The sequence below is a fragment of the Thunnus albacares genome, chromosome 14 (assembly GCF_914725855.1).
Source record: "Thunnus albacares chromosome 14, fThuAlb1.1, whole genome shotgun sequence".
In the NCBI taxonomy this organism is placed as follows: Eukaryota; Metazoa; Chordata; class Actinopteri; order Scombriformes; family Scombridae; genus Thunnus; species Thunnus albacares.
Window position 1 is genome coordinate 16,895,848 of NC_058119.1, and position 27,604 is coordinate 16,923,451.

Below are 27,604 nucleotides of genomic sequence, written 5' to 3' on the forward strand. Positions count from 1 at the left end.
GGTGTTGATTTGAACAGTTAGTTTTATTGCCCTACAGCAATAACACAACATACGCGGTGCTGATTTTTGTATATGAAAAAATAAAAAAAATAGAGCTCTTAAAATAACAAATAAAATAGTAAAAATAATAAGTCTCTTCTGAGTTGAAACCTTCAACTAATGCTCCTTGAAATGAAGAAATTTGAAATCCAAAGAGTTCAGTTCCTTGTCCTTGTGTGTGTTGAATGTACTACTACTATGACTGCTTCTACACAGGCAGAGGTAATAGTGTGTCTGTGTTCTTATCTGTTGTCTGAATGGATGAATCAGGCTTGTCAGATGCTTTCTGTGGACAGATTCTATGGTAGGCCACACCGCTTCCACGACCGTCCACAGTCTCACTGGGCTGGGCTCGCCATCATGAAATCCTTCAGATTCTATATGGAAGTTCAAAAAAACCAACCTACACAAATAGTATAGAGTAATAAGTTATTCAGTTCACTCTCTGTTTCTAACATTAGACCTCATTAACTTCTTCATTTAGAACATCTTATAATGTATAACAACTGGTATTTTAGCACTAATAAATGAATTACAACGGTATGGATTATTATATATCACAACAATTGGTATTTTAGCATTAACAAATTAATTGAGTGAATTGAATGAAACTGAATGAATAAATGAAAAATATATTTTTCCCCCTATTTTTTTTCCTTTAACAATCCTTTTTAACCCTTTTTATATAATTTTAATGTGTTCCACCTTAACATGAATTGTATTATCACTACTTTCTTACTTAATATTTATATTTTAACAACCAAAATCTGTTCAATCACAATATAGTTGTACTACAAACCATTAAGGTGTGTTAATCTCACTAAAACCGGATGGCTAGAATGTCACAATATAAGTGCATTGCACCTTTAATTCTTCACAACACTATCAGCTGTCCACCAACCAAAGCTAGTAATTAGCTTAGCGATTAGCGTTAGCAATCTTTTTAGGACATTAATTCAATGATACAATATGCACCAAAGTACGCTGGAAACATTAGGACAACATTCTAATATTCCTGATTGCTTTTTATGAAAGTATCTGAACTTAAACAGTAAGTATGGTGTAATATATTCTCACAGTGGCTGGCAATTAGTTTAGTGTTCAGTATTAGCATAAGAAATTTGTTCTTCAACTCACCCGAATTTCAAACACTTATAACTCGACAGAAACTGCCCCCCTCACGTTCACACCAGGGATTCTGATAAAAGAATGGTTATTAGCATTGATAGATCGAAATAATCAAATTTTAGGATATTTTGTGGCATTTAATGTGATTAAATTATTTTATCCCCATTCAGGTTAGCAGAGGGCTAAACAGAAGTTAGCTGGATTGGCCGGTTCAAGTCTCTAAAATGTCCATAGAGCATGCGCAGTATGTATTCATCTGGCCAATGTCAAACCTGACACTATATTAAAAACTCCAGTATACTGTGAAATACAGAGAGATGTAGCTGGCGGTGATAGGCTAATCAGCATTGTGTGGACTTGTTTGGAAAGGGCTTGAATGTAATGTTCATTTATATATAAAAGTTCTGTACTGCAGGTTTAACAAATAATATCTGCAATAATTCTAAGCTTGCAAACAAGTACAGATAAACAGGCCTACATGCAAACCGACAAAAAAAAATAGCATTTGAAAGGGATTTTAGATAAAAATAACTTAAGTAATTTCTTTGCACTAAGAATATATATCTTATTAGCAACATTGGAGGTTTGTTTGGAATAAAAAATAAGTTGTCAAGATAACAACTATGAGTCAAGATAACCACTATGATGAAACAAACAGAATTTTAAACATCAGATGTCACCTCATATGGTGCATTTTGGACCACATGGTTTAATTGCAATGGGATTTTTTGCAAGGAGATTTAATTTACTTACTGTACCAAAAACATGCCATATTACGAACTTTTGTATTACATTTAGTGTATATTTTATTATCCAGGATAGCAGTTAATTTAAAGACACCTTTGCTATAACATTTTAGGAAGTGGATGTTTTCAGTAATCATTGGTCAAAACATAGAAGTAAAATATTGACCACTTTTTAAAATGACACAAGTTAAACCCTTTGATTTGCCTTTTGACTTTCGTTACTGCTTCCCATTTTATCATACACTTTCATTATAGGGAGTTGGAATTGTGCATTGAAATAAATAGTTCTGGATAGTTATCACAGTCCTGCTTATACATATGAAGCAGATGAATCTTGGGGTCTGCATCACATTATTCCAGGGCTAATGACGTAATACATCCACGATGGGTAATGTATGGAGCCATGCCTCCAAACCGCAATAAAATGAAACGCTTCACAAGAATCCCAAATGCACATTATCATCGTCTGTTAATTCTAGAGGGTAAACTTGCGCCTGGAAAAGAAGAAGAATTGGAGCCCATTTTTTAAGCCAGACATTTGTTAGTTATGTGGATATCGATAAGGAAACTCAGCGTACAGGGGATAGTTAGTATTCTGGAAGGGCTCGTGGAAAAATAGGCTGTTTTTTATCCCTCCTGTGAAACACCGCAGGCCACACCATTGCTCCATCTCCAATTAATTTCTACACCCCATTCATATTACTCTTCTATGTAAGTGCAACGTTTTCTAATTGCATTCATCACCAAAACCCTCACTTAAGTTCCCTCAGTATATTTATTATCACGCTAACTGGGTCTAAATTATTAAACCTTAATGATGTGGGCTCTGAAAATATGTTGTCCTTTATTTTCCCCACAGAGAATCAATGTTATACATTAGCAGTATAAATTAAGTAATACTTTACCTAGGCATGGTGCCGCCTTCAATATTCCCTCTCAGTGAAATGTATTCTCACAGTCTGGTGGCTTGCGGGTGCCTCTGGGGAGGGGATGATATAGTTCATTCTAATGAAAGAGCTAGGTGCTGCTAATGGTTTAAATGATACATTTGTGCAAGAACAGCAGAGAAAATACATACGAGAGATCTGGCGAAAACAAGATAATTCAGAGTCCCGCGGGGATATGATGTCATGGGACACACAGAATATGCTGAGGCTCCTGGGAGGCCTCAAATGCAAGGAGCGACTGCATATTCTAGCGTGATATATGTGGGTCAGTAATAGAAATGGGCAATATATGGTAAAGTCCATCACACTTAAAGGTTAATTACAATAGCCACAGTAGTCCTACCTCTTTATGACGAAATTGGTTGTTATTAATCAACTTTAGAGTGCCTTGTAACATTATAATGTGTGGAAACGCATAATGGTCTGACACAATGTCTCTGTCTTTTTGGGATACTTAAATAAGACCTTTATGTGAAAATTATTGCAGGAAAAGTGCCAATTAGCAAACTAAATCAAAATTTCAAATATGCTGCTATAAAAGACAGGTTTGTCTGCGTTTGCGTAATCATTACAGTTAAAAAGCAGTTGAAGATTGAACCATTAACATTATTTGAAATAACTGATGTCTTTAATTTAAATTCCTCCTTATTATTATCTTTTCAACAAATCTAAATTGATTCCTGTGCAACCTCTACTTTTCAAGGTGGGAAGTAGCCTCTAGATAAACGGAGATTAGGGAGCATTGTCTCATTTCAAGAGCATCATCCATAACACCTTCCCTCAGAGTGACTTCAATTACATTAACAAGCTAAATGCTACTGTGAGGGGGCATTTAGAGGTAAAAACACAGACGGCTGCTACAAAGGTAAAGCCTGTGACTGATGACACACAGGTTGAGGAAATACAGAAGAGAGAGCACATCTGAGCAAGGTAGCTTTGATATTTGCCAGACAGAGAAAAGGACTAAGCTCCTCCTGCCTTGTGTCTCCTGCTACCAGGATAAATCCCCACTGATCGCTAATTGTGCGATTCTTCTTGTCTACATCAACTTCAGGCCGACAGGTTATTTCAGCTTGTTATCGGGAAAACATTTATCCACTTGGAATTATTACTGTGCGAGGGCCTCTGGTGAAACACAAACAGTAGTGAATCTTGTAGAGTTATGGTAAGGCCCCTCCTCATTAGATGGCCAATCGACTGGCGGAGCGGAGGGCCGAATCCCAGCCCTTTATTGAGTGTTAAGGAGACACAGACTGACATTTACATCTCTTGCTTCTTCATGACTGGCTAGAGAGAAAATGGCTGCCATAGATCCTGGCTCTGAGGAGCGGCATGTAAGGTCAGACAGTGAGACGCATCTTCATCTCTGAGCAATGCTTCATGGACGATATAGCACATTTGCAACACAGAAGAAAATAGGATGGAGGCAGAAAATAGAATACAGCGGATGCTTGGTAAGTAATATGTCATTTTGATGAGTGCGCAACTTGGCTGCATAGAACTAACGTTGTTCTCTCAGGACAACCGAGCTCCCCAAAAACAAACCTAAAAGATGTAAACAAGACAAGTCACCTAATCTCATCTTGTCTGTATTGACTTATTGAGCATAAACAGAGGAAAACACTGTTGTGGATAAAGCACCCCCATACACCCAACAAACCACTACGGCCCTCCGCTTCTGAGGTGCTCTTTTCATTCAGTGGCAATTACAATCCACACCTGGCAACACAGAAGACATCCCGATGCCTAACAATGTCGCAGAGGAACTCTATTCCAAACTACCTTCCCAAATTGGCTCTGTAGCTTCGACCCAATTAGGGCTGAAATATGGTAACTGCGTCAGCCATTACAGAGCCGTGGAGACTGTGCGGGGAGAACTCTTGAAGGTTAGGAGGGGGTACACTTCAGGAGTGATATGTTGTGCAGACTTGTGCTTACACAGCAGAAAAGAGCGCCGTGACGAGGGGACAGCAGAAAGAAGCAAAGGAGGGATGATAAATAAACACTATCCTGTGGACATATTAGAGTAGCGGGAAACACAAGAAAGATTAGTGTTTCAGCCAAAGACTAGACTTATTCATATCAACCTCTTCTCTGTACCTTACAGGGTTATAGGGATCTATTGTTAAATGGTAATTCTGTCTGTCAGTGCCTAATGTAATGAGCCACAGTCTTAGCATAATCTTGCTGAATTTGCATTAGAACATGCAGTATTTTTACCAATTTATTACGAAATATTTTTTCTCTGCAAACCAGTTCTGTCCACTACACGCTGTATATAATAAAAAATAAAACCACATCTTTTTTAAAGAATAAAATACAGAGTGTACAAATCAAAGCATTAAATATGCTTATATTACACAAAGAGAAGTATAATACTTTATAGTCGCTCATCAATATCACAGGACATTTTAGAATACCTGCATAAAATAACACACCCGCCTTCCCTCTCTTTCTTCCTGGATGGCTGGCTGTGGCCTACATGTGCTCCTGACACCAGGGTAACTAATGTTCCCTGTGCCGGCAAATGATTCTGATTTGATATAAGCATTCAAACCTGTCTGCCTTGAGATATGGCGTCTGTCACCCTCCACTACGATTGATTCCCCCTTGCCCTTAAATGCAGTGCTTGCAATGCAAGCCAAGGACACTCGCCTGCCTGGTCAAGTAATGACAATCGTCTTTAAGGAGTAATGGCCCAAACGCTGCTTTTGAAATGTTACCAGGCCGCATCCAATAATGAATTCCCGGTCGATGACACATTGATAGATTCCTATTCTTCAGATGAGACACTGTAGCTGCAGTTTAATTGACAAGAAATGAATTCAGGAGGTTGAGAAGGAAAGGCAGGGATGAGATGGCGGGAGGGAGGAAGCAAGAGGGGGACTAAATTCTGTGTGATCAGCAAGGTTTCAAACAATCATTGGCGAAGTGAAGTCTCTGCCATATCTATAAGTCATCATGTTTTATAGGCCATTAGGATATCCAGAGAAGGGCCGTGTGGAGACCGTGGCTTTTTGTCGAAATTAAAATGTCAGAGAGGAAGAAATAGAACAAAACAGGGAATCTGCAATTAATTACCTGGCCATAAAAATTCAATAATCGGGAAGCAATGCTGTTTTCCGCACAGCAGTACTCCTGATCACAGCAAACTGGAATAGAATACATTCATCTCCCCAAATTACATTTCTAATCTAAAAAGGGGATATACTTGAGAGGGAAAGGACCTACAGTGTGAGTGGAGTACTATAAACAGTCTGTAGCTTACTGTACTGGGTAAACTCCGATATAGAAAACCTGTGCAAAACCCAAATATCTAAAGAATCCATGCAACATTCTCAAAACATACACTGACCTTTGGTTTAAATGTGGCCAGTTTTATATTTACACTGTGATGCACAGCACTGATATAGAAGAACTCCATCTTTTTCCCCATTGTTGAATCTTAGCCTTAACCTCAGGCTAAGAGTTGTTACCCTGAGGTAATTGCATCTAATGATTTTCAGAATGATACATGTCATCAGCATATCCCAATGGAAATTCAATAGTATAAGTGTTGTTAATGTGAGACAAGATGCAGTGTAATGTAAGTTTCATTGACTTGTCAGTTGAAGTGGACAGAAAATCTCTGCTAACGCAATGCTCAAGCTGGATAAAAAATATATAGAGAGAAATTCCAAGTGAGATAATAAGGACGTCCAGTCTGGTCTGTCCTGACAGTCTATGTAATCTGTTAAAACTTTTATCACTTTGTCATATTTCACACTGACAGAAAAACTGACTCCTGCTTACTCAAGTGCCCATATTTACCAGTATGCATTGCATGTTAAGGCCTTGATGGCTGTAGCAGTAGAGACACCAAACTTTGGGATCAGTCTGACAATTTCTGTAACTTTCTGGAACTGACAAGCATGACCACTTCAAGCCAGGTTTGTAGAGAACTTCTCTCTAAAACACTCTTTTTTCATTCTTTACAAAACTATTTCAGAAATATTTTATGTTTACAAACAACACTATGAATACATTTCATAGTTCATGATGAACTCTTTTCCTTTCCACTTTGGTTGAACACCATGTCGTACAAACTACTGATTTGTTCTCTTGTTTGTGTCTCTTTTGACTTATCTTTGAAGAAATCTGACCCTTGAATGCATATTACAAATGAACTTCCTGCTTGGCTTCTGCATTGTGCTGTCCATTACAATGGTGTTCTTCCCCTAGCAGAGGTGGCACGCACATACTATTTTCATACACTACCTAAGTTTAACACATATTAAATGTCATGGTTGGAAAATTTATAAAACATTAATAATTTGTCTTTGTGTGTTGATCGATGTGTGGTGTCAACAGTTTTACAGTTCCCCATTATATAATAGCAATACATGGTGGTCTACATACTGTATGTTGCTGAGAAAAAATTTCAGCAAACCTGGTTTTCCTGCTCTATATCCAGCTCTCTTAATACATCTATGATTATGACGTACACCTAATATAGGCATGGGAGATAGTTGTACAGGTTGCATTTGGGCAGGTAACTCAGGTACAGTTCAACATTGATGGACTAGCTTATTAAATGAAAGTGACATTTAAGTCAAAGTTCCATGAAACTTATTTAATATTGAAAAAAAATCATGTCATCAGAGAAGCAATAAAGAAAATGGAAGAAAGGAAAGAAGAGTGAATTATAGATGTACAGTATTAGAAGCCTATTCAAACGTTGATGATTAATTGCAATTTTGCTGGTGGGATACCTAGTAGGGATGTCTGCTCAATCAGGTATGAGCCAATTAAGACCTTCTTTAATTGATCAGTATTGGCCTTATGTAGCCCAATTTAGTTCTGATCCCCGATTTATTGTAACCCATTTGCCCTTGAGTGGTGTCTGGGATGAGGTTCTAAAATAGTCAGAATTTGAGGACAAAACGTATGCAATAACTACCATAGTGCAGTAGTTACTGTTGTTTTGAATACAAATCTAATATTTAATTTATATTGTCTCATATTTATGCTTTTTTTTCTGTTCAGGCATCTTGTCCCCTCTAAAACTTAGTTATATATCAAGGTGAGAGAAGGGTAAGGGCACTTGGGCACATTCTTCAGGATGCCTTGTAGACATGAGGCACAGACTCCCACAGCAGAGGGTGGTCTGAAGGCAAGGAGGAGTGGTTTTAATTTAAGGAATGCAGCTATGCTATATTTCACCCTCTGCTGTTGTCTCGCATTATCTTGGTAAACATCCCAGGTACTAATATGATATATTTTCGAGCAGGCGGTGTTTCATCCTGCTCCCTGCGTGATTGATGAATGACGGAGGGATGAAACAGGGACAGAGATTTATGGTGCTCCAGCGCATAGAATATGTATGATTATCAGCTGTGTGGTGAAAGCAGCTCAGTTTGAGTGATAGGCGCATGGAGAGAAATCTACTAAATGACTCCATTCCCCCTGAGAAGTCACAGGAAGAGGGTTTTTATCTCTGTCTATCTCATTCTGGCCCTCTCGCAGACATTTGTAGGTATGTTCTTGAAGACGAGTGGAAATGCAGTGACCAAAAATCTATGAAGCTTCGCAGAGTAAAACTTAAATCAAGGTATGCATAGCATGCAACATAGGCTTTACTATCAAATAAATTCATGTTTCATAGTCTTTTTCAGCTTTGTGGGGTTAAATCTGTCTCTGGATCACACTGGTTTACAACCTTTTTACAATTTTTACTAAGATGCATAGAAACACTCACTTTGTCTATAATCATCAGCCTCTGAAAAGGTGGGACAGTAATTGTCAGAGTGAAATGCTATACTTTATCTTCTGTTATACAGTAATTCTGTCTAACCTCTGATTTAGTTATAATACCCATTGGCATCTCTGAGTGCCTTGAACAGTCAGCTTCTAATTGATCGATAGGACGTCATCATAAATCCCAAATCCTATGCACTTTATTGATCCTTCCGCAGTGCTCGCTGCTTCTCTGCATATGTGATTGCCTCGGCCCGCACACGCGCCAAGTATCAGGCATATTTTATCCACTGGGGGCATTATCATATGCAGACTGCATTGTTTTCTGCATCTGTGAATTACTGCTTGCCAGCATGACTTGAATGACACCCTAGAGAGGACTTCATTTCCTATTCACCTTAATTTATATTTACACGAGGGTCATAAATAACGCTAATGCACCGAGGCAGTTTGGTCCGAGTAATTGTTTATTTGCTTCCTAGTGGACTTGCTTGACAATATTGCTAATGAACACTTGAATGTCTAGCTTGGAATTACATCAGAGGGACTCTGTTACATGCTGAACATGTATGAGAACGTCACTTTGTGTACTTGCACTATTCACAGTTGTGGCTTATGAGCAAGCATTTTTTGAGTAACTTTTTAAAATATATTTATCAACTTGTGTCCGTGTTAAAACTAAATATATAAATATAATCCATATAATGGGAATATTGAAAGTTTAAGATAGCTATTTGGCTGCTAGCTACTACCTACCTTGCTTCTTTAGCCTACAGAGTTTGCTATTTGACACTTCTGTTACATGGTGAGATATTATGCTCATGTGGGAAACTTGAAAACATGACCCACCTTCTACTTCTGTGTTTAAAGTTTGACATGAGGATATTCCCTTTTGTGTCTTGTGAGTGTGCTATGTTTCCTGGTGTGGGGAGAACAAATTTGACTCACCCATAGCCACAGGACCTGACTTGGTATCATCATGCAACGCCATGTCATCCTAGAAGGCCTTTGGTGGTAGTAGTTGTCTGTTTGGTACGCCTCTTCTGTCTTTAGCCAGCCCGTTCCACAGTTCAGGTTTTTTTAATGGATAAAAGAGCTGTCAAGTTTCCAAACTGTTAAACAGACCAAAACAACAACATAAAATTCACCCTTCCTGAATGTCTTGACATAACACAACTCGCTTGGTGCTCTCTTGGGATCTCACAGGTGTGTTGCATCAGTGCCTAATTACAGTTAGACCTGATCCCACGAGTGATGTCAGTGCTGACCCTAGGCATGCACCCAATCTAACAAATTAAAGACATCATAACACTATTGGGCGTAGTGCAAGTAAAATTTCAGGGTATTATTAGATATTTACAGTATGTTGAATTAGACATTTAGTTTCAAACTTCTGTTTTAAAAGGGAAAGAAGCTAGTTAAAAAGCCAGCTTCAGTCAATACAGGAATATCATTTATAATCTATTTTGACCCATATTTTATATACCCATATATTTTAATCAGGAGATTTCAAAGGCTGGATTATCCCCAAATGTGATTGCAGCTGGTTCACATTTGTCTTTTACTCATTTACCCAGTCAGACAGCATGTAGGCTATGATACCAGGACTGTGGAATTACTTCACCTAAACAGAATGCAGCTATCATTAATGCTATTAATTACATCTGTATTTTTCCTGCTATAAAAAGTCAAAATATCTGCTGTGAACAAGTTTTATTGTAAACTGTATTGCGGCAACTAACCTCTGAAGGTGCATGGCCAAAAATGAAGCTATAGCTAGTCACTGATCAAAATAAGTAACCTACAAGATAATGGTATCACAGAAATATGGTTTTGTCTAGGAAAATCACTTTGCTTCTCTTGCAAATCTAATTGTCTTTGACACAGCATGTACTCACTTCATATGTCTCCCAGCAGGTTTTTTTTGCTTTGGAGAACAGGACGCCAGAAGGGTAAAGACCCGTCCCTGAGAAATGACTCACCCCATGTTCATGTGACAGTGGCACGTGTCCAAGCGCGGTCCATAAGGTGGAACAATGAGAGGATTTGTCGTCTCATAATTGTAATTTAATAAAGATCTCACATGGTATCAGCAGGGCCTGACAGGCAGGGCCTTCCGGCGCTTGTTAATGCAATTGTTCTGGTCAGACGGTGCTGTCACAAATCATGTTGAAAGTTGGGTGACAGGTAGCAGAGCTCATGGATACTTCCTGAGAAGCTGAGACAAGTTTTGGATAAAGGCCAGGACGCCGTGCACATGCTGTTGTATTGTCTGGTTGAAAAGAAAATCAAGAGCTGCAGAGTATTTGTTGAGGAAGAGGAAGAAATATGATCTCACAGAGCACATTTATTGAGAATAGTAGTGTCATGGAAAAAACAACAACAAACAGAAAACTGGACACATGTATAGTAACCTAATGCCAAGCACACACTACAGGACTTTCAAAGTCATCAGATAACTGTACTGTTCACACAACACAACTTTCTGTCCTGTAATCAGGAATCTTGAAGTTGTTGTGGTTTGCACACTACATGACAGTAGTCACACATTACGAGATCTTTCATAAGGAGGAATCCCCGACGAGTGTGTCTGGTCTCCAAACTATGATTTGTCACGAAAACACATGCGAGAAGTGACACAGTAAATGGCCCAATACCATGTATGAGACAGAATTTTTTTCTTCCAAAATACATTGGTGCTCGTATCAAAGTTCAACTAAATTTTCCTCCATTTCTTGGGTCCAAGCAGACCGCAGATCACTTGTTGTAGCAATGCTTGTTGATATTGTCGTGTTGCAGGTGTTACGACTCCTCCCCCAGGTTTCCCCTTATCCCGTGTCTTGTGCTCTCATTGGCTGTAGCTTGTCGCCGCCCTCACTGTCAGTTACAACATTTTTCACATTACAGGATTTGGACTCCCTGACAGATCCAGATATTTAGATTCGCGATGCATTGGCAAGTCTCTTGGATTGCGTCTTTGAACAGTTCACACATAGTGATTGAGCACACAATTCTGTAGTGTGAACTCAGCATTACCAGAGGTGAAGGACAGTGAAGGTAATATGAAGGTAATAGATAATTATCAAACCTCATCTAGTGTTTGTCCCTAAAAAATACAAGGCGTTGACAGCTGAGGGAAACCATTTCCAAAATGGAGGCTCTTGAGGATTAAACAATGCCCTCCCTCGACACTGACACCACCACCCTCCCTCTGCTGTTCTTGTTTCACCTCTCTCTTTCAGTGCTGATGTCTGGGTGATATGTGTGACAGGGGGAGCTCCAGTAAAACCCTGCATACATGCCAAAATACATTTTACAAGCACTGCTCTAATCAGCCTGCAGCCAGAGGCTCATAAATTGCATCAGTGTGTCTGGAGCTGGAGAACAAACGGAGCTTATGGTCGCTGCTAAGGCTTGGATATACAGCAGGCCACACTCTCTGAGCAGAACCAACTCTGAGTACTGGTGGTGATGTTTGTGAGTCAATTCAATAGAGAGAGGAACAACCCTGTGCCTTTATATCAAAAAAATGACAAGAACAATAATTTATGCGCCTGTTTAATCAGCTGAGTGCATGTAGGCAAATGTTTGCATATTGCTGCATGTTTTATGTCAGACGTAAGTGTGTGAATACATGTCCCCATGCTTGGATGCTCTCACTCATGTTGAAAGTCTCAAATATGTTAAAAGCTGTCATTACATCCATATTTAGGGACCGCTGGAGAATTCATCAAGGGTTCATACACTCCTGCTCGTCTGAATTATCAACATGATTTGGAGCGCTCCAGCAAGTAGAATGTGTCACCATTCCAGCTTGGGAGGTTGTTTTGTTCTTTTTAATCTCAGCTGTAACCTTCAGTGTCCTCCTCTGACAGGAAATGCAGTTTATCAACTGGGGATGACACCAGGCGGAGGTGATATATGCAGGACTGTACTTCCCCAGATAACTCTAATAGCACGGAGCCCTGTTCCTGCTCTGTTCCTCGTTTTCAACCAACAGGGAAATTCCTGAAGTAGGAGAGGTTGATCAAATAAAATAATACTTTGAAGTATGCACTCGAGTCCCACGATGACTTCGCCAAGTCCTCAAATGACATCTTTGGAATTAAATAAAGGCACCTTGTCAACTCAGTAAAAAAAAAAAAAAGACAAAAAAAAAGGGGGAATTCAGCCTCTATCTCTGGTAGGTGATGTTGTATAAATGAAGGTGTACTACCACACAAATACAGACTGAGGCAGTGTGGACTGAACTGATCTGAAAGAAATTAAAGAACAGTCATGGTGTGTATTATAGCGGAGGGCCTCAGGCCATGAGGGCTTGTATAGAAAGGATGAGCACATGGCAGAAGTATGCGCGTAATCTACAGTACAGAGGCACATGCAGCTCCTACTGTATGTACACTGTGTTCTGGACTGACAATATCATGCATTCATTGTTCAACAAATATCACATTTCAGTGGTTTATTTATATCACTATTACTGTTGTAATTTTAAAGAATGTCTGAGATCAGAAACAACTCAGGGGCCATTTTCATAAATTTCCTCATCTACTAAATTATATTCCATCCAACTGGGGTGAATCCATTAGATGGCAGTACTGAGCATGATCTAAAATTGGAGGTGTTTCTTTGAAAATAACTGTATTACTTTCATATTTTGACTAAATCAAGCTGTGTGAAAGGGAGAAACTTTAGATTTTAGCCACTCTTCAATCTTCCTACCTCTGACAAGAAAGAAATGTGTCTTTCAGCAGTTTTCTGTCATAAATGATGCAAAATAAAAATACCACTCTGCCGATTTACACTGAAGCAAGCAGGTTTTGAGCTGAACAATGTGGAGAACATACAGTTTTTTACTGACACATTCATACTGCTCCTCACCTTCACATTTTACATTACACTTTTACATAGCTGTCGAATAAAACCCTTGCAGAGGAAAGTTCATAACCGCTCAGAGAGTATAGCCTGTGTCTATGAAATCCAAGATTTGTTGCCTTTTATAAAAGGAGGATAAGGTTGGGTTTATACATTGGCACACACACACACATACACATGCACACACACACACACAGACAGTACCTTCTGCTCGGGCAGTCAATAAGCAGACTGTGGCTTTGGCAGTGCTCTATCTTATTTACAGGACGTTTGTTGCACTTGACATTTATCGTGGCTCCGGGGCCGTGAACTTCATGCAAACGCCATCGAAGCATTCAATGCCAAGGGCCTCCTGTCTCGGCGTCATCACAAGTCTTTTCACGCTAAGATAAATCACTTCCACTGGACCTCAAGCACAAGGGAAGAAGAGGGCTGGAGGTGGGGGATGAGAGGATGGAGGGAGTTCGATGAGGGAGGAAGGGAGAAGGGCAGGCAGAAGGAGAGATGGGGTTCAGAGAGAGGGGTGTTAATGTTGAAGGAACACCCGGAGGTTAACGCCAGCCCCATTTCTCCCTTGTTAATTGTTGGGCGCATTCACACAAATATCACTAACCATTATGAAGGCAGCATATGGTTTGGGTAAATGCTCTTTAAATCTCAGAAGGATGTAAATACTCTCACCACATGACTGTTCTTGGTAGGCTCATGGCCACAGGGCATAAAAGCCCTCCTTTTTTACCATCTGATACATGCATTAATTGACCTGGAGGCTTAGGTTAGGATTGTGTTCTTTTCTAATAGACAAAGCTTGTAGCTGTAACCAAACAAAGAAAACAAAGTCACAAAGAAATCTATTCAGGTTGTTGGCTGTCATGCATGGCATATATCTCATGCATGAGTCAAAGACTACCTGCATCACATCCGTGCCAAACTGAATTTTTTTTTTTAACATTTGGATTTTTCATATTTTAATTACAATATTCAGTTAACTGTTTAATTATATTTTCTTTATATTTTGTTTCCCACGCAAACATCTGAATGCAGTTTCACAGCCTTTTCCTTTATTTGTCTATCTTTATAGATCTAAAAGCAGTGAACTGTAAACATAAGGAATGCATTTTGTTGCTGAAATGTCAACTTATGACAACTTAACATCTGCACTGCGTGTCTGTCACCCTAAAGGACTCTCTTATGTCCCTTTTCAGGTTTATATATATTCTATATATTTATATTCTGGGGCTCTGCAGGAATGTTCTTGCATGACTTACAGTTCAAAAACCTTGTTATTTATCTTGTACTGCCCTATGCAGCCCCTCATTTCAGCCTCTGTCTGACACAAGCCATTTCAGCTCCTGTCTCAACAGGTATACTACGCAGGATTCCTGAAAAAAAATCAAGTGTGTGGCGATGTATATACCTACAGAGACCCTACCCTCTACCTGTATTTTCACATTTTCTTATTATTTTGCTGTGTTCGGGACGCCTCTGGGCATCTGCCTTTGGCAGTGGGTGTGTAGCCCCCTTTAAATAACAGTGCGCGGGTGTGAGGTCGGGACTCACTATCTAGCGACCAGGTTACATCGATGGATGTATAAAGAGAACTGGTCACAGGAAAAGCGCTGGGATTTGAAGCTAATTTGACATAGTGGCCAAACTGTGTAATTACAATGTCATGTGATACTATTGCGCCCAAAAATACTTTTTCCCATAGACTTACATTGTGAAAGAGACACCTGTAAATCAGTGGATATGACTTGTTACTCTATCAGAATTTGATCCATTCGGTCCGATCACATTTCCAAAGTCTGGAAAAGCCACGCAACTGAACTGTTTTATCTCCATTCAAGTTAGCCGGAGGGCTAAACCAAAGGTTAGCTGTCTCGGCCGGTGGAAGCCTCTAGTGAGCATGCTCCATGGGCACATTGGGTCCATAGAGCATGCGCAGTATGTTTTCAGCAGCCGACAAATCCTGCAGAGTACACCCTTAAGAGCTCCCCTCCCAATGAGCCCACTCTGTTCTGATTGGCTAGCTCCATTGGTAGACTTCCAGCAGTTCAAAAGGCTATATAAACAAACAGTAGTAGTAAGATTTTACTTGTTTTTCCCGTTCTTTACTTGAAATATAAATTTATCAAATTTATCCATACGTGTTTGAGCCTGAATCTGATCTGAAATATGCAAATGGACAACATAAACATCCTGTGGTACAACATTAGCAACAAAGGCTTTTGTCATTTGTTGGTATGTGTCAACAATGTGATGTCATCATGAGGAGGGAGTAGAATTGTAACATTGTAAACACAGCATACAGAGCAGGCCCTGGCTTTTGACTTACAGGGAGCATTTTTACATACGTTCACCTCAAGTTTTGCTACTTTGACCATGTTTAAAATAGACATCTGACATCATAACAGTATAAAAGTAACAGAAAATCACAAAAAGCATGATAAGAATTACTTATAGTTATATATTAGAGTTATATATGGTCCAAATTTATGAATAAAAATGAAGATGTAACCTTTTATGTGCATACAACTACTTTAAAATGGGTTACAATGTTAGCATTTTCTTTACATACTGATTAAAAATGTTAAATAGTGGATAAAATAAAGCATTACCAGTGTTTTCAACAAATTAAGAGGAATAGAACAGATGACTTATGGTGCATGGGGGTTCACTCTTTACCTTGGAAATAGTAGTTTACAAAATAACTCACAAACTTTTTCTGGAGCTTTCCTTTCAGTTGCATCTCACAGTCTTCTTCAGTGGATGGAGTTTTCTTTAGTTTGTTTGTTTTTAGAGTCTTGCTGATAAAGCCCATGAAAACTCTGGAAAGTGTTAAAATTATGTTATCATAAAACTAATAATAATTGTCACTTAGGCATTAATGTAAGTCTTCAGATGATGAAAAACAATAACAGAATGGAAAACTGCACAAAATAAGGCCTGCTATCACCACACACCACAGGCACAGCATGTATTTGAAAATAAAACTATGCAGCTCCCTGAGAAAACAGTTTGATGTAGTCATCAGAAACATTACATACCCCTAAAGAAACTACAGCTGACTGAAAGGCTGACAGTCAAGAGGTGGTATGGTTATATTATAGGTAGAATGGTACAAGACCTAATAGTGGTACACATTAAAAAATGACTTCAGTATAGAATGATGAATGTGACTATGGAGCCCACCAAATCCTCCCAGCAGCTCCCAGGGCAATATATCCTCACGCAGTCAGCCCCAAATTATAAATCAAACTTCTCGCAGGTCCATATGATTCATTACAATGTATCAACAATAATTTACAGAAGTGGTTTTCAGATGCTTTTAACTTTGCCGCAGCAGTAATTTACAAACCTGGAGAGAAAAAAAAAATGAAAACAACACTGCTGTATTTTTTCTAGTTCACTGGCAGTGCAGCAGCTAAGCGATATGGAGGAGAGGAAAAATTAGATAGCTGATGAAGGCTCATTGATTCAAATGCTTGATGTTCTTGGAAAGGGAAAAGGATGACACTGAAGAATTTGCTTCAGGCTGCCTTCTGAGCATCTTACAGAGTGCTACAGAGGTGCACTGACTCAGATCCAATGCAAAAATGTGATAATCATTGCAACAAAAACACACCCAAGGCAAACAACTAAGAGACAGCACAAAGTACATTCCAAAAAAAGAAACAAAAAAAACACTTATTCATAATGCATAATTCATAATTCATTGCAAAATGTACCTGCAAACAAAACACAAAGAACTGTACACAATCATTTTCTATTGCAGAAACAATAAACATTTTATTGACTGCAGTGCCATGCAGACATTGTCACTATTGTTTGTTACGTAAGGCAACTTTTGACATGTTGTTTGGATTTTACATCATAAGCTGTATCCATGTTCCAGTGTTCATTATGCCCTGCTCTTCCAAAGGTACTGCGGATCTGCACAGAGGCTATTTCTGGTGCCGTGTGACACTGATGATGTTGACAGCAATCGCCTTCCCACATCACAGCCACCGCAAAGGTCAGGTCCAAATGAGAGGGATGTGTAAGCAAGGCCTGTCCTCCTGCCATAGCCTGCACTGGCCTCAGGCACTCTGGCTGATGAGGCCTACAACATCAGAGCAGGGTCATTATTTCAACTAGAGAAGCACTTAACTTCTTTACTCCCTGTCTCTGAGGACGCTGCTGCGGCAAGGTAGACGGGGGAGGGCACAGAGCTGGGTTTTGTCCCCAAAGTGTGCAGTAGAAAGACTTTTTTTTTCTTCCACCCCCGTCTCTCTGCGAATGTAATTCCTGCACACCCTGGGTGAATTAATTAATTACAAAGCTGGCTGAGTATCAAAGGTAAATGATTTAATTATATTCCCTGCGTCTCTGTTAAGTGGGGCTGTGGCCCTCTGTGGCGCCTGAGGCATGTGTGGGTGTGTGTGCATGTTTGTTTTTCTGTGTGTGTTTTTTTACATAAAAAAGAGAGAAAGAAAATTAAAAGAAAGAGAGAGATAGCGTATCTGCGTAGTGTATACTTAAAAGAATGTACTTGTGGCTATCTATTTGCTAGTTTGAGACTGCCCTCATACAAAAAAAAAAAAACTACAGCACTGGTTTTCCTGACCTCTTGTAGTCATACAGACCGACCTGTGTGAGAATGAAAAGGCAGAAGTAGTATGACATTGTAAAAGCACTTAACCTCTTGGGTGGAGTTAATGATGGTTTCTTTTAAACATGACCACAATCTTTTTCTTACCTTAACCAGGTAGTTTTTGTTGCCTAAACTTAACCACACCTTAAACCAGCATTTTTTTTTCTTTTGGCCACATAGTGGCAGTAGAACACGATGTAAACACAACATTGACATATCGTCATATAAAGTTGATATGTTGACATGGTGTTAGCAAACAGTTGCCTATTAACAGTAGGATGTGAAGCATTAGCAACAGCATTAGTACAGAGTCGTGCTTCTGGACACCTGATGAATGTAAGTCTCCACCAACTCCTGAGGGAATTATCTGACTTGTTAGCTGCTAGATACTACAATGTAGACTACTATGACCTACCATGTTCACCAGTTTGTTGTCTGTATATAGTTTAGTGCTGGAAAGATGGCGTACAGTCAGTTTATCATGGCTTAAAATTGCTGAATTTCTTGGTAGATTCACCATTACTACCAACCCATTTCATGTTAGGCCTGTACGATGTCATTTGATCCACTGGTGATGGATCACTTGTTGACTAGTCATTTAAGTTACATTTTTACCAAAATAAATCCACATTTACTTATAAAATAGATTCCAGATTAAACAGTAGCTCCTAGCACTCCTACTTTATTTTTAAAATATCATCCATGTTGCTTGTCTTACACCTACAAACAAGGCCTATTTTAAATTGTATATTTTTTAAGGGAGTTCAGCATGAGCATTGTTAAATTCAAAGGTGTAGAGGCTGTTCAGTTGGGGACGCGTTTTCAGCGCCTTCAGCAGACACGCCCCAAGTATTTCAGAGGTCAGAATACTGCTTGTTTTTCCATGATTTTGAAACCTAATTTTATTTACTCTGTGATTTTTTTAACCATTCAAATTTGTCCAGGTGGTTAATAACACATTATTATGTGGTGTGAAAAACTCATATATATCATTGCTTTACACTGACTTTAACATGCATTTTTTTGACTAACCGATGTTGGAGGAACATGAGAAGCTGCTATCTACAGTAGTTTGTGTTCATATGTCACATTTAAATAGGGACTCTTAGTTACATGGTAAACAGTTAATTTCAGGCTCAGTTAGACATCATCATTTGAAATTCACCAAAATGGGTGAATGTAAAAAAATACAACTTCATAATCCAAGAATAATGGGCAGATCCAAGGTCCCAAAATTACGCAAATTCCATCTAAATATTACGCATCTTCAAAAATGCACATGTTCACCCAAACCTCTGAATAGACTCACACTTGTCCTGAAATGGAGAAATACTGTATCAAATGTGTTTTGTTTACTACAGGAGAAAGATTTCAGCTGCTGAACTGTCCTTAGTCTGCTGTGGATGAAACATATTGATGACATATTGCATCATATTGCATGCCTTGCTCATGGGAGATGAGAGCTTTTCTATTGGCAGAACACTCACCTTCATAAACAAGGAGTCAACACTTGAGGTGGGTAAAGCCACGTATATTAAAACACACACAGGCAGAGAGACAAGATGATGTTATGTTCTATCTTCAGATCCAGAGTGTGCACTGAGGATAAAGCTTTCATAATGTGGGGATAAACAGTGTCACACATCAGTTGATCTTGATTTTTATCTAACAGAGAGGCTTTCATGATGTCACAGATCACTGTATCGAGAAAATGACCAACAACAGGAGACACGCTCTTAATGAAAAACCATGTTGCAAAAAAATCCCTCTATCCGCACGGCTGAATAATTGCTGAAAAAGCAGGGCCCTGGATTCAAGATAAATAGAGCTGTTACTGGGGTTTTGTCACCACACTAAGAAGCTGTTTATAGCACAGAGGCCTCAGATAAACCATTTTCTGGCCAAACAAGGTAAATGAAGCATAATTGGAAGCCCATTACCAAATTGAAAAACGGGTGCCTTTTGTTTTAACTGTGTTAGAATCGAACTGAGGGCACCTCTCCTACTCTGTAAACCTGCATCAAACTGCAGGGCTCAATAATTATAATGTTCAGGATCCTTCTGAGGGGCGAAGAAAATCAATAGACTAAGGACAAAGAACCTATAGCCATCACTTAATTCTCTTATCACTGTGATTTAGGGGAAGAGGAGGATGTTAAATAACTGTAAATCTTTAGCTATGACTTTGAGGGTGCTTTATGGCAGTTCTTACAGCGTCTCCCAGACAGAATGTCCATACCTTCCGCAGACCACACAATTTATAGCTTTATTACCCTTTGTCTTAAAGAGCAGGGAGACATAGCAGGGAGGAAGGAGATAACAGCCAGTCCATGCAGCACACAGGCGGCTGGAAAAAAAAGAAGTTGGATGCCATCATCGACAGAGACATATCTCTGTGACAGGTTTACAGCTCAGGAGCAGGGCTTCTATTTGGGGGTGGAAGACAAGAAAGCGTGGGTTTTTCCCCTCCCTTGTCTGCCACCTGTGCATCCCACACATATCCCCGAACTGCAGCACGTGAAAACCCGGCCTCCCGTAGAGGGAGCAAAATTCAATTTCTAACATATCCCCTGATGATCAGATTTACTCTGCTTTTCAGTTGCCTCCACACCACTACTGCCACCCTGCCACCACGCCTTCCTAAAGGTCATGGGGAGGACTGACAAAGGAGGAGGGCTAACGCGAGGGAGGGCAGACAGAAGGAGGGAGGCGGAGCAATTTTACACCACAGAGTCATGAGTTCCTCTGGACCGGACAGATGCTTCCTCATATTTTCTTGCTGCGCTGACAAGTGGCTTATTGTTTCCCTTGATAAGGGTACAGTGTTCCCGGTAATGGGAATTAGAGGGAGGCGTAAGTCACCGAGACACAGGGTGAGACTGAATCAATAGATAATGGGAGATTTCTCATGGATGCAAAAGGCACAGTTATTATCAGTGCTGTTTAAAAGAGCAAAGCCTCTTATTTGTCTTCAAGCTACACTCATGGGTAGTGCAGAGGCTAGAAATAAAACTTACACTTTGCTTGAACCCTGTGAAAGTGGTTTCCAGACAAATGCCCCCGACACCCTGTTCTAAACCGTGTCAACTCATGACGACGGGTTGTTCAGTGCTTACTTGTCAGTTAGCAGCATAAAACTCTCAAGAGAAATAAGGTGAGGCTATGGGTTAAAGAAGAATATTTTCACTATTTTGTGATAAACTTAATCCCTTACTTGAATTTAAAAAATCTCTTGCATGTGTCCTAATGGTTTTCTGTCACTATGTGTACTGTATTTAGATGCAGATGAGGATCCACAAGTAGAATAATTTTTTTTTTGTCTTATTTTAGTCTTTCAGAAACAAATGCTTTGAGTTGCTTTCAAGTATTTATACTTTAAACCTACATTAATTGTATTCCTTTGGCCACTTGGGGGCAGTGGAAACAAGCGGTAAACACAACACTGACATATTATTACCCATTAAGTTGAAACTTAGCAAAGAGTTTCTAAACTTACACAACCAGCAGAGATGGAGCATTTGAAATTGCATCTCTGGTCACCATTAAAACGTGCACTCTCCTTTTAGCTCTGTTTTTTTCTCCACAAACTCAATAAATGCAATGTGCTGAAAGACGCTAAAATGCTCTGTAGAGCCGAGGTGAACTTTTGGTCCATTGATACATAAAAAGCTTTAAAGCTGCTGAGAAAAGATAATTGAATGCATGATTATTATAAATTGTACACATGCTGTGGCCAAACAAAGAAGGCAGAGATAACAACACAGAAATAACTGAACCTTTATATTGTCGACCCATTTGTTACCTTAAGTGGGTTACAAGGGAAGCAGAATTGTAAAACCAATTTGACCCAGTTACTGACCATTTCCCTAGACAATGCAGAGATCAAAGGGAGAGTTTGTATTTTCCAGCTTGATAAGTTATTGTCAACAGCTGCTCGAACAAGAAATGACCAGTTGCCAGAAACTCAGATTGAACAGTAGGCAGGAAGTCGACAAAACAATGGTTGTCTCAACACAAATGTTTGATTGCTCAGACTTCAAAACCAAAAAAACAGGTGTACAAACACAAACCTACTATAAATACTCATCCAGCAATTGTTATGCCTCTCAAGCAGGAGAAAGTATCTCAAAGAAACTTTAGAAAGCATATCCTAAGCAACATAAAATCGACACCCTAGTGTTAATTCAGAGCAGCAGACGTTGAAAACCAGAGAAGAGGTTTCAGTGGGGAAAAAGCACAATTATATACCATCCGACAGTGATTTGTGGTTGTGTGTTGGGAACGTTGTCCTGAACCATCCAACATGGTCAGTGAGCAGAGCAGCAGTGAGGGTGTCCTCCTCCTGACAGCTCCCCCTAGGGCCCTGGAATACATTAACCACTGTGGTCCACAGGGGTGTTGGGAATAATTACTCACTCCTGCCATGTGACACCCTCGATAAATTAAACTCCCCCTTTAAGTTTTAAAGGCAAATGCATATTGTGGCCATCACTTAGAGGCTGGCCCTGTCCGTGCTCTTGCATAATTTGTTGTAACAATGTGTTACCACAACTTGGTAACTCGACCCAGCAGCTGACTACAGATGAATGAGCAATGTGCCAATGAGGTCGTAGGGGGAAAAAGGAACTGTGGAGAAAAATTGCGTTAAAGGCTGTGTGCATGTGTCTTCATAATTAATAAATTCTAGTCCATCAAGCTGTAATCTAATTATGAAGTATGCCTTCATCTGCCATGAATCATCTTTGCACTTTGTTAGCTAAATTGGGGGAAATAATCCAGACATATCATTAAGATTTACATTTTTTCTTTGTGAAAAGCACAGAAAAAAGTTAAAACGTACTAACACAAAAGGATTGTTAAAACCCTGTAGCTAATGGCTTTAAAGGAAATGTAATTATGATTTAATAATTGACAAATTAAGCCCATGGAGCTTACATTTTTTGGCAATGGCCATGATCCATAAAATCAGTTTTTCTAACAGCTGCATGTCTAAAAGAGGTAATTACATTCTCTGTAAACACATATAAAACCTAAGCAAACACGCACAGCAGACGGCCGCGGATTAGGGGTGAGATGGAGATGTCATCCCATCCTCACAATGGCACATCTGGAAGATAACTCTAAAAAAATACAGCTGGTGATAGGTTCTTTCAATAAAAAAAAAAAAAGTCTCTAAATAAATTTCCACTGTGCAGAAGTTACTGCTTGAACAGCACTGACAACCCAAAGACAAACTCACAGAGTTGTGCTGAGAAACGTCAACACCTCTACTTAACAAAAAAACATGACGACCTCGAAAACTAATTAACGTGTCACACTGAGCTTATACTGAGATAGTTTTACTTGCTTCAGTATAATATCTTATTAATGGAACACTCTAAAAACGAGGACACCTTGAATTTAATCCTCGTAAATACCTCGAAATAAGTCAGTCACTTCACTTTTTTGCAGCTACTGTGGATTGTTTTTGTTTTTGCAGTGCTGACATGTAACAGTAACATTTGTGAACATCCATGCCAGGTTTCCAGAGTAGAGAGACATTTACCTCAAGTCCTCCCCCTCCTCCCCCTCCTCCTCCTCCTCCTCCTCTGCCCAATGAGGAACTTGACAATTCCCGCCTTATTAGAGTCCTTGGATGCTCTGTCATTACACGAAGAGACCCCCAGCTTCAAAACAAGTGAAACTTTATATTTCCCTTCTGTCTGTGCTCTTTTCAACACGTACTAATGATCTCGATGAGCAACACATATGGCGGCGAGACAGAGAGCAGGTGAGAAAGGGAGACACAAAGCAGATATAGAAACCAAATGTAATGTGTAAGATGTGAAACGTGATTAGTCGAGTCCCCAACCAGGGCTTTCAGTCAAAGGCAGCAACAGTAAAGATCATAAGACACAATAAGAGACACTCTGTCATGATATGAAAGAACATCTGAGTTCTCAGCTGCCGCCATTCATTTTCATAATGACAGTGAATGGAGTTGAAAGCAAGGAGATCTCTGAATGGCATTAAGCTCTCCTCTTTCAACTTTGATTAGGTGACTTGCAGAAGATGAAGAGAAATCATTTAGAGGAAGATAAGTGTGTCGGAAGATAATGGCTTCACAGGTTGAACATGGTGAAGAAACACTGGCTCCTGCGACTGAAGCTGATGAAACACAGCAACAACCTGAGAAATCCAGGTGCGTGCATGTTTATGTGTTGTGTTTGCTTAGATGCTAGCGCAAATGCGGCGTGCAACGTGTATGAATTTGAATGTGTGGTTGCGTGCGTGAATGCCATGACTGTTTTTGTAGGTATATGTGTGATTGCATGTACATATCTGCCTGCCAAAGATCTCACTTTCTTTGTCTTTCATGTCAGGCGTCTCGGTCTTGGTGACAGCATTTCACATTGAGGTGGCATGTCTCGGAAAACAAAACTAAGACGGCTAAATATTTCCGGTAAATACTTTGTCTTAGCATGTTTAGGCAAATTAATGACAAAAATTAATTGCTGTTCATTTGTGTGCATGCAAAATTATTGATTATATATCCTACATGTACATTTCTATTTTACTGTCACTTATGCTTAAACTTAAGCCCAAAAATGATACAAACCAGTGTCAGGGACTGTGTAGATCACCTGGAGATTCAAATTGTAGCTGTGAAAGTACTAAATCCTTCAAAATGTCTTTTAAAACTTTCCAAGTGTTCTCTGTACCCTGACCAAAACAAAACACGATGACAGGTGCCAGTTTACGACATCCCTCTCTTTATCTCAGAGTCTCCTCAATTTCCCCCGACAGAGAGAGAAAAGACAGAGAGAGAGAGAAAGAGAGAGCGCGCGCGCAGGGGACCTGAAGTGTGTTTAGGAGGAAGATGGCTGTCAGTAGCTGTCAATCGTCGGCTTTTTGATGCCATCGTCTTGGCACAGGCCTGTCTGTCTCACAGTGTAACAGCTATCAAAGACTCACTCACAGCAGAGACAGGCGCCAGGGTGGAAACACGAGGAAATCCACACATTCTCTCATTTACACCTGGCATATAAACTTTGTGAAATCTGGGTCTGTGAATTATGATGGATGCTATCATTCTCACCTGGCCTTGAAGCAATAAATATGTTGAAGTGATTTGGCAGTTTGGAAAAAATATTTTAACTGTGCTTTCAAAGTCATAGCACTGCATTCTATTTTATTCTGTTTATTTCAGGACTTTAGGTTGCATGATGCCACTTTCTAGTAAAGCATACTTTATTCATTTATAACTAATGGCTTTATTAATGGTTAATACATGGTTTAGTAATGCTTTATAGATTAGTAGAGAGCTAGAGATTAGTGTTGCCAGGTCCCTTTGTCTGGTGAATATTCTCCTCGCCTTCTCTTTTTAGCTGTCTCTTTATGTCATCATGCTGCCTTATTAGAAAGTCATTAATCAAGAGTCATAATATAATCAGTTGATAATCAGCCATGATGTATGCAGTTATAAATGTTTGTCTGAATCATGAATCATTCATAGGGTACTTCCACTACAATTTGTTCATAATTGTTTAACCAAACAGTCCGATAAATGTTGATAATATTCATATTCATTCATATGTTACAAATAATATTAAAAGTAATTATAATAGGTATTCAAATAGCTGTTTGACAAAGAGGGGTGGTGGCGGTGGAAAAAATAACATTGAAAAAAAACTGCAGTTATAAATGTTGATACATTCATAATAAATGGATGTTGGTCCAAATTTTCTTAAGTTTTGCAAGTGGTCAAACTGTCCTGGATGATTAATTAAAGAGCTAATTAAGCACACAAACTTAAATTAGAGTAGGACACACACTAGCTAAAGAGACTTTCACAATGTTCTTATTAATGTCTTATTGTTGATCTATAAAGCATTAATAAATTCCTAACTACTAGCTACTAAACCACATGGACAGGGGTAATTGTGAAACTAGTCTTGAAACACACGATATTGCTATTACATTGCTGATATTTGTGGAATAAAACATGTCTCCAGTACAAACAACGCTGATTTGTTTGCTTTCCTTTGGTCAATTTTAGTAGCTCTTAGACTACAAAAGACAAATCATTCTGCAGTACATGTTTGACTGGTTAGTCATGCATCAAAAGCACTTCAGCAGGTGAAACATTTCAACAGAAAACAGTACAGCTGTATATTTCCAATGGTCGATATTGTGATCGATTGGGCGGTGATCTATTTAAAGAAAATCCTGCTGGTTGCTTTTTTATTTTCCTATTACTGCCGGCTGCTACAGAACATTTTGAAGAGTGCATGTCAGTGCACACTGCTTTGGTGATAACATCAATCTGTCCTGCTGTCCTTGGTTGACTGTCTGCTTTTCTTCCTGTCTGAAACAGATCACTTACATGGCCTACAGTTCTCACACCACACCTCTTTATTGGTCCAAGACAGCATCAGGATGACTGTGTCCAGATGACCAGATCACCACTGGACAGGCAGAGGAGGAGACACTGGCTCCTTCTGCCTAACCTGTATGTTTTGTTTGGTTCGTGTCTTGCTTCACTCTGTCTGTTTGGCAGGTACACATGCAGACAGATCAACTAAATATGACAGGATCCCTGCTCAAGCACACAGCTCAATCTCTGTTCTGTGCCTGTAGTGTGCAGCTGCCTTCGGGAAGTCCTGTCAGCGCTTACCATTTGGCCTTGAACCTGTGCTAAACTATTGAGTTCATCATGCATAAAACATTAAAGATGTACATCCAAAAGGCTGTGGCTGCCTGTTTATTGGCACTCAAAGCTCCATAAACCATTTTCATCCCTTGCAGGATGAGACACACATGCTCTGCAGTCCTATTGATGGCGTTTAACACAGAATATAAACCATAAAACACAATAATAAACATAAGCGGAGCAAATAAATCAGATTCATAATAACCCCGAGGTGGGATTTGTGTAAGCAAAGATAGAGTCTTTGTGCAAATTGATGGTACAAGCTCTATCAAAGCACCAGTGAGACACTAATATAGTCTTATAAACACACGGGCAACACTTTAAAGTAGCTTCATCTCTCCTCTTTGGCTGGCCTAAGTGCTTAAATAATGTATTGCTTTCATAAGTGTGCAACTTTGCAGCACTTTCTTTGGCGGAAATATGTCTCCATCCTTTGGGTGGTGTGATTAAGAATAAAATACAAGGAGCATTACTATGGAATAAATTCAAAAAGCGTTAGCCGCGCTGAGTTGAGCAGCAGCAGCAGCAGCAGCAGCAGCAGCTCTCTCTGACAACGGCAGGGCGCTCTAGAGGTATCCATCACTCGCACACACTGTCCCCCTGGCACCCAAGCTAATGTATCACCTCTGGATTACAGTAATATCTGTCTGATGGATGTTTTCTGAGTGGAGCGGGCCACGTGTACCCCAGACGGGAGCCTCAGTCGCTGGGTGTAGCTCTGAGGAGATGGGGCCTCTGCTCCTGGAGGTCTATTATACTTCTATCCTCTTCCTCTCCTGAGCCCAAGTCCTGAATCCTACACCTCCTC

The 27,604-nt window shown here is 39.6% G+C and overlaps 1 protein-coding gene and 1 long non-coding RNA gene across 4 annotated transcripts in view; one reads left to right on the forward strand and one right to left on the reverse strand.

Moving 5' to 3' along the window:
• Positions 1 to 9,831, reverse strand: part of lrmda (leucine rich melanocyte differentiation associated) — a 268,869-nt gene extending 259,038 nt beyond the window's left edge. Inside the window, exon 1 of one of the 2 annotated variants that reach the window (XM_044372610.1) lies at positions 9,545 to 9,829. In XM_044372610.1, the coding sequence (XP_044228545.1) occupies positions 9,545 to 9,592 (48 nt within the window). In that variant the 5' untranslated portion in view covers positions 9,593 to 9,829. Of the gene's footprint in view, positions 1 to 9,544 lie in introns of both variants that reach the window. The other variant, XM_044372613.1, reaches the window with a different exon arrangement.
• On the forward strand, positions 937 to 26,828 carry LOC122996856. 2 transcript variants are annotated; one of them, XR_006407091.1, is made up of 7 exons: positions 937 to 1,090; positions 4,152 to 4,314; positions 17,394 to 17,486; positions 19,466 to 19,619; positions 24,142 to 24,285; positions 24,467 to 24,546; positions 26,461 to 26,828. It is a non-coding gene; the product is annotated as an uncharacterized LOC122996856 (long non-coding RNA). The 2 variants fall into 2 exon arrangements; XR_006407090.1 differs by lacking the exons at positions 937 to 1,090; positions 4,152 to 4,314; positions 17,394 to 17,486; positions 19,466 to 19,619 and adding an exon at positions 23,489 to 23,874.
• The last annotated feature ends 776 nt before the right edge of the window (positions 26,829 to 27,604 follow it).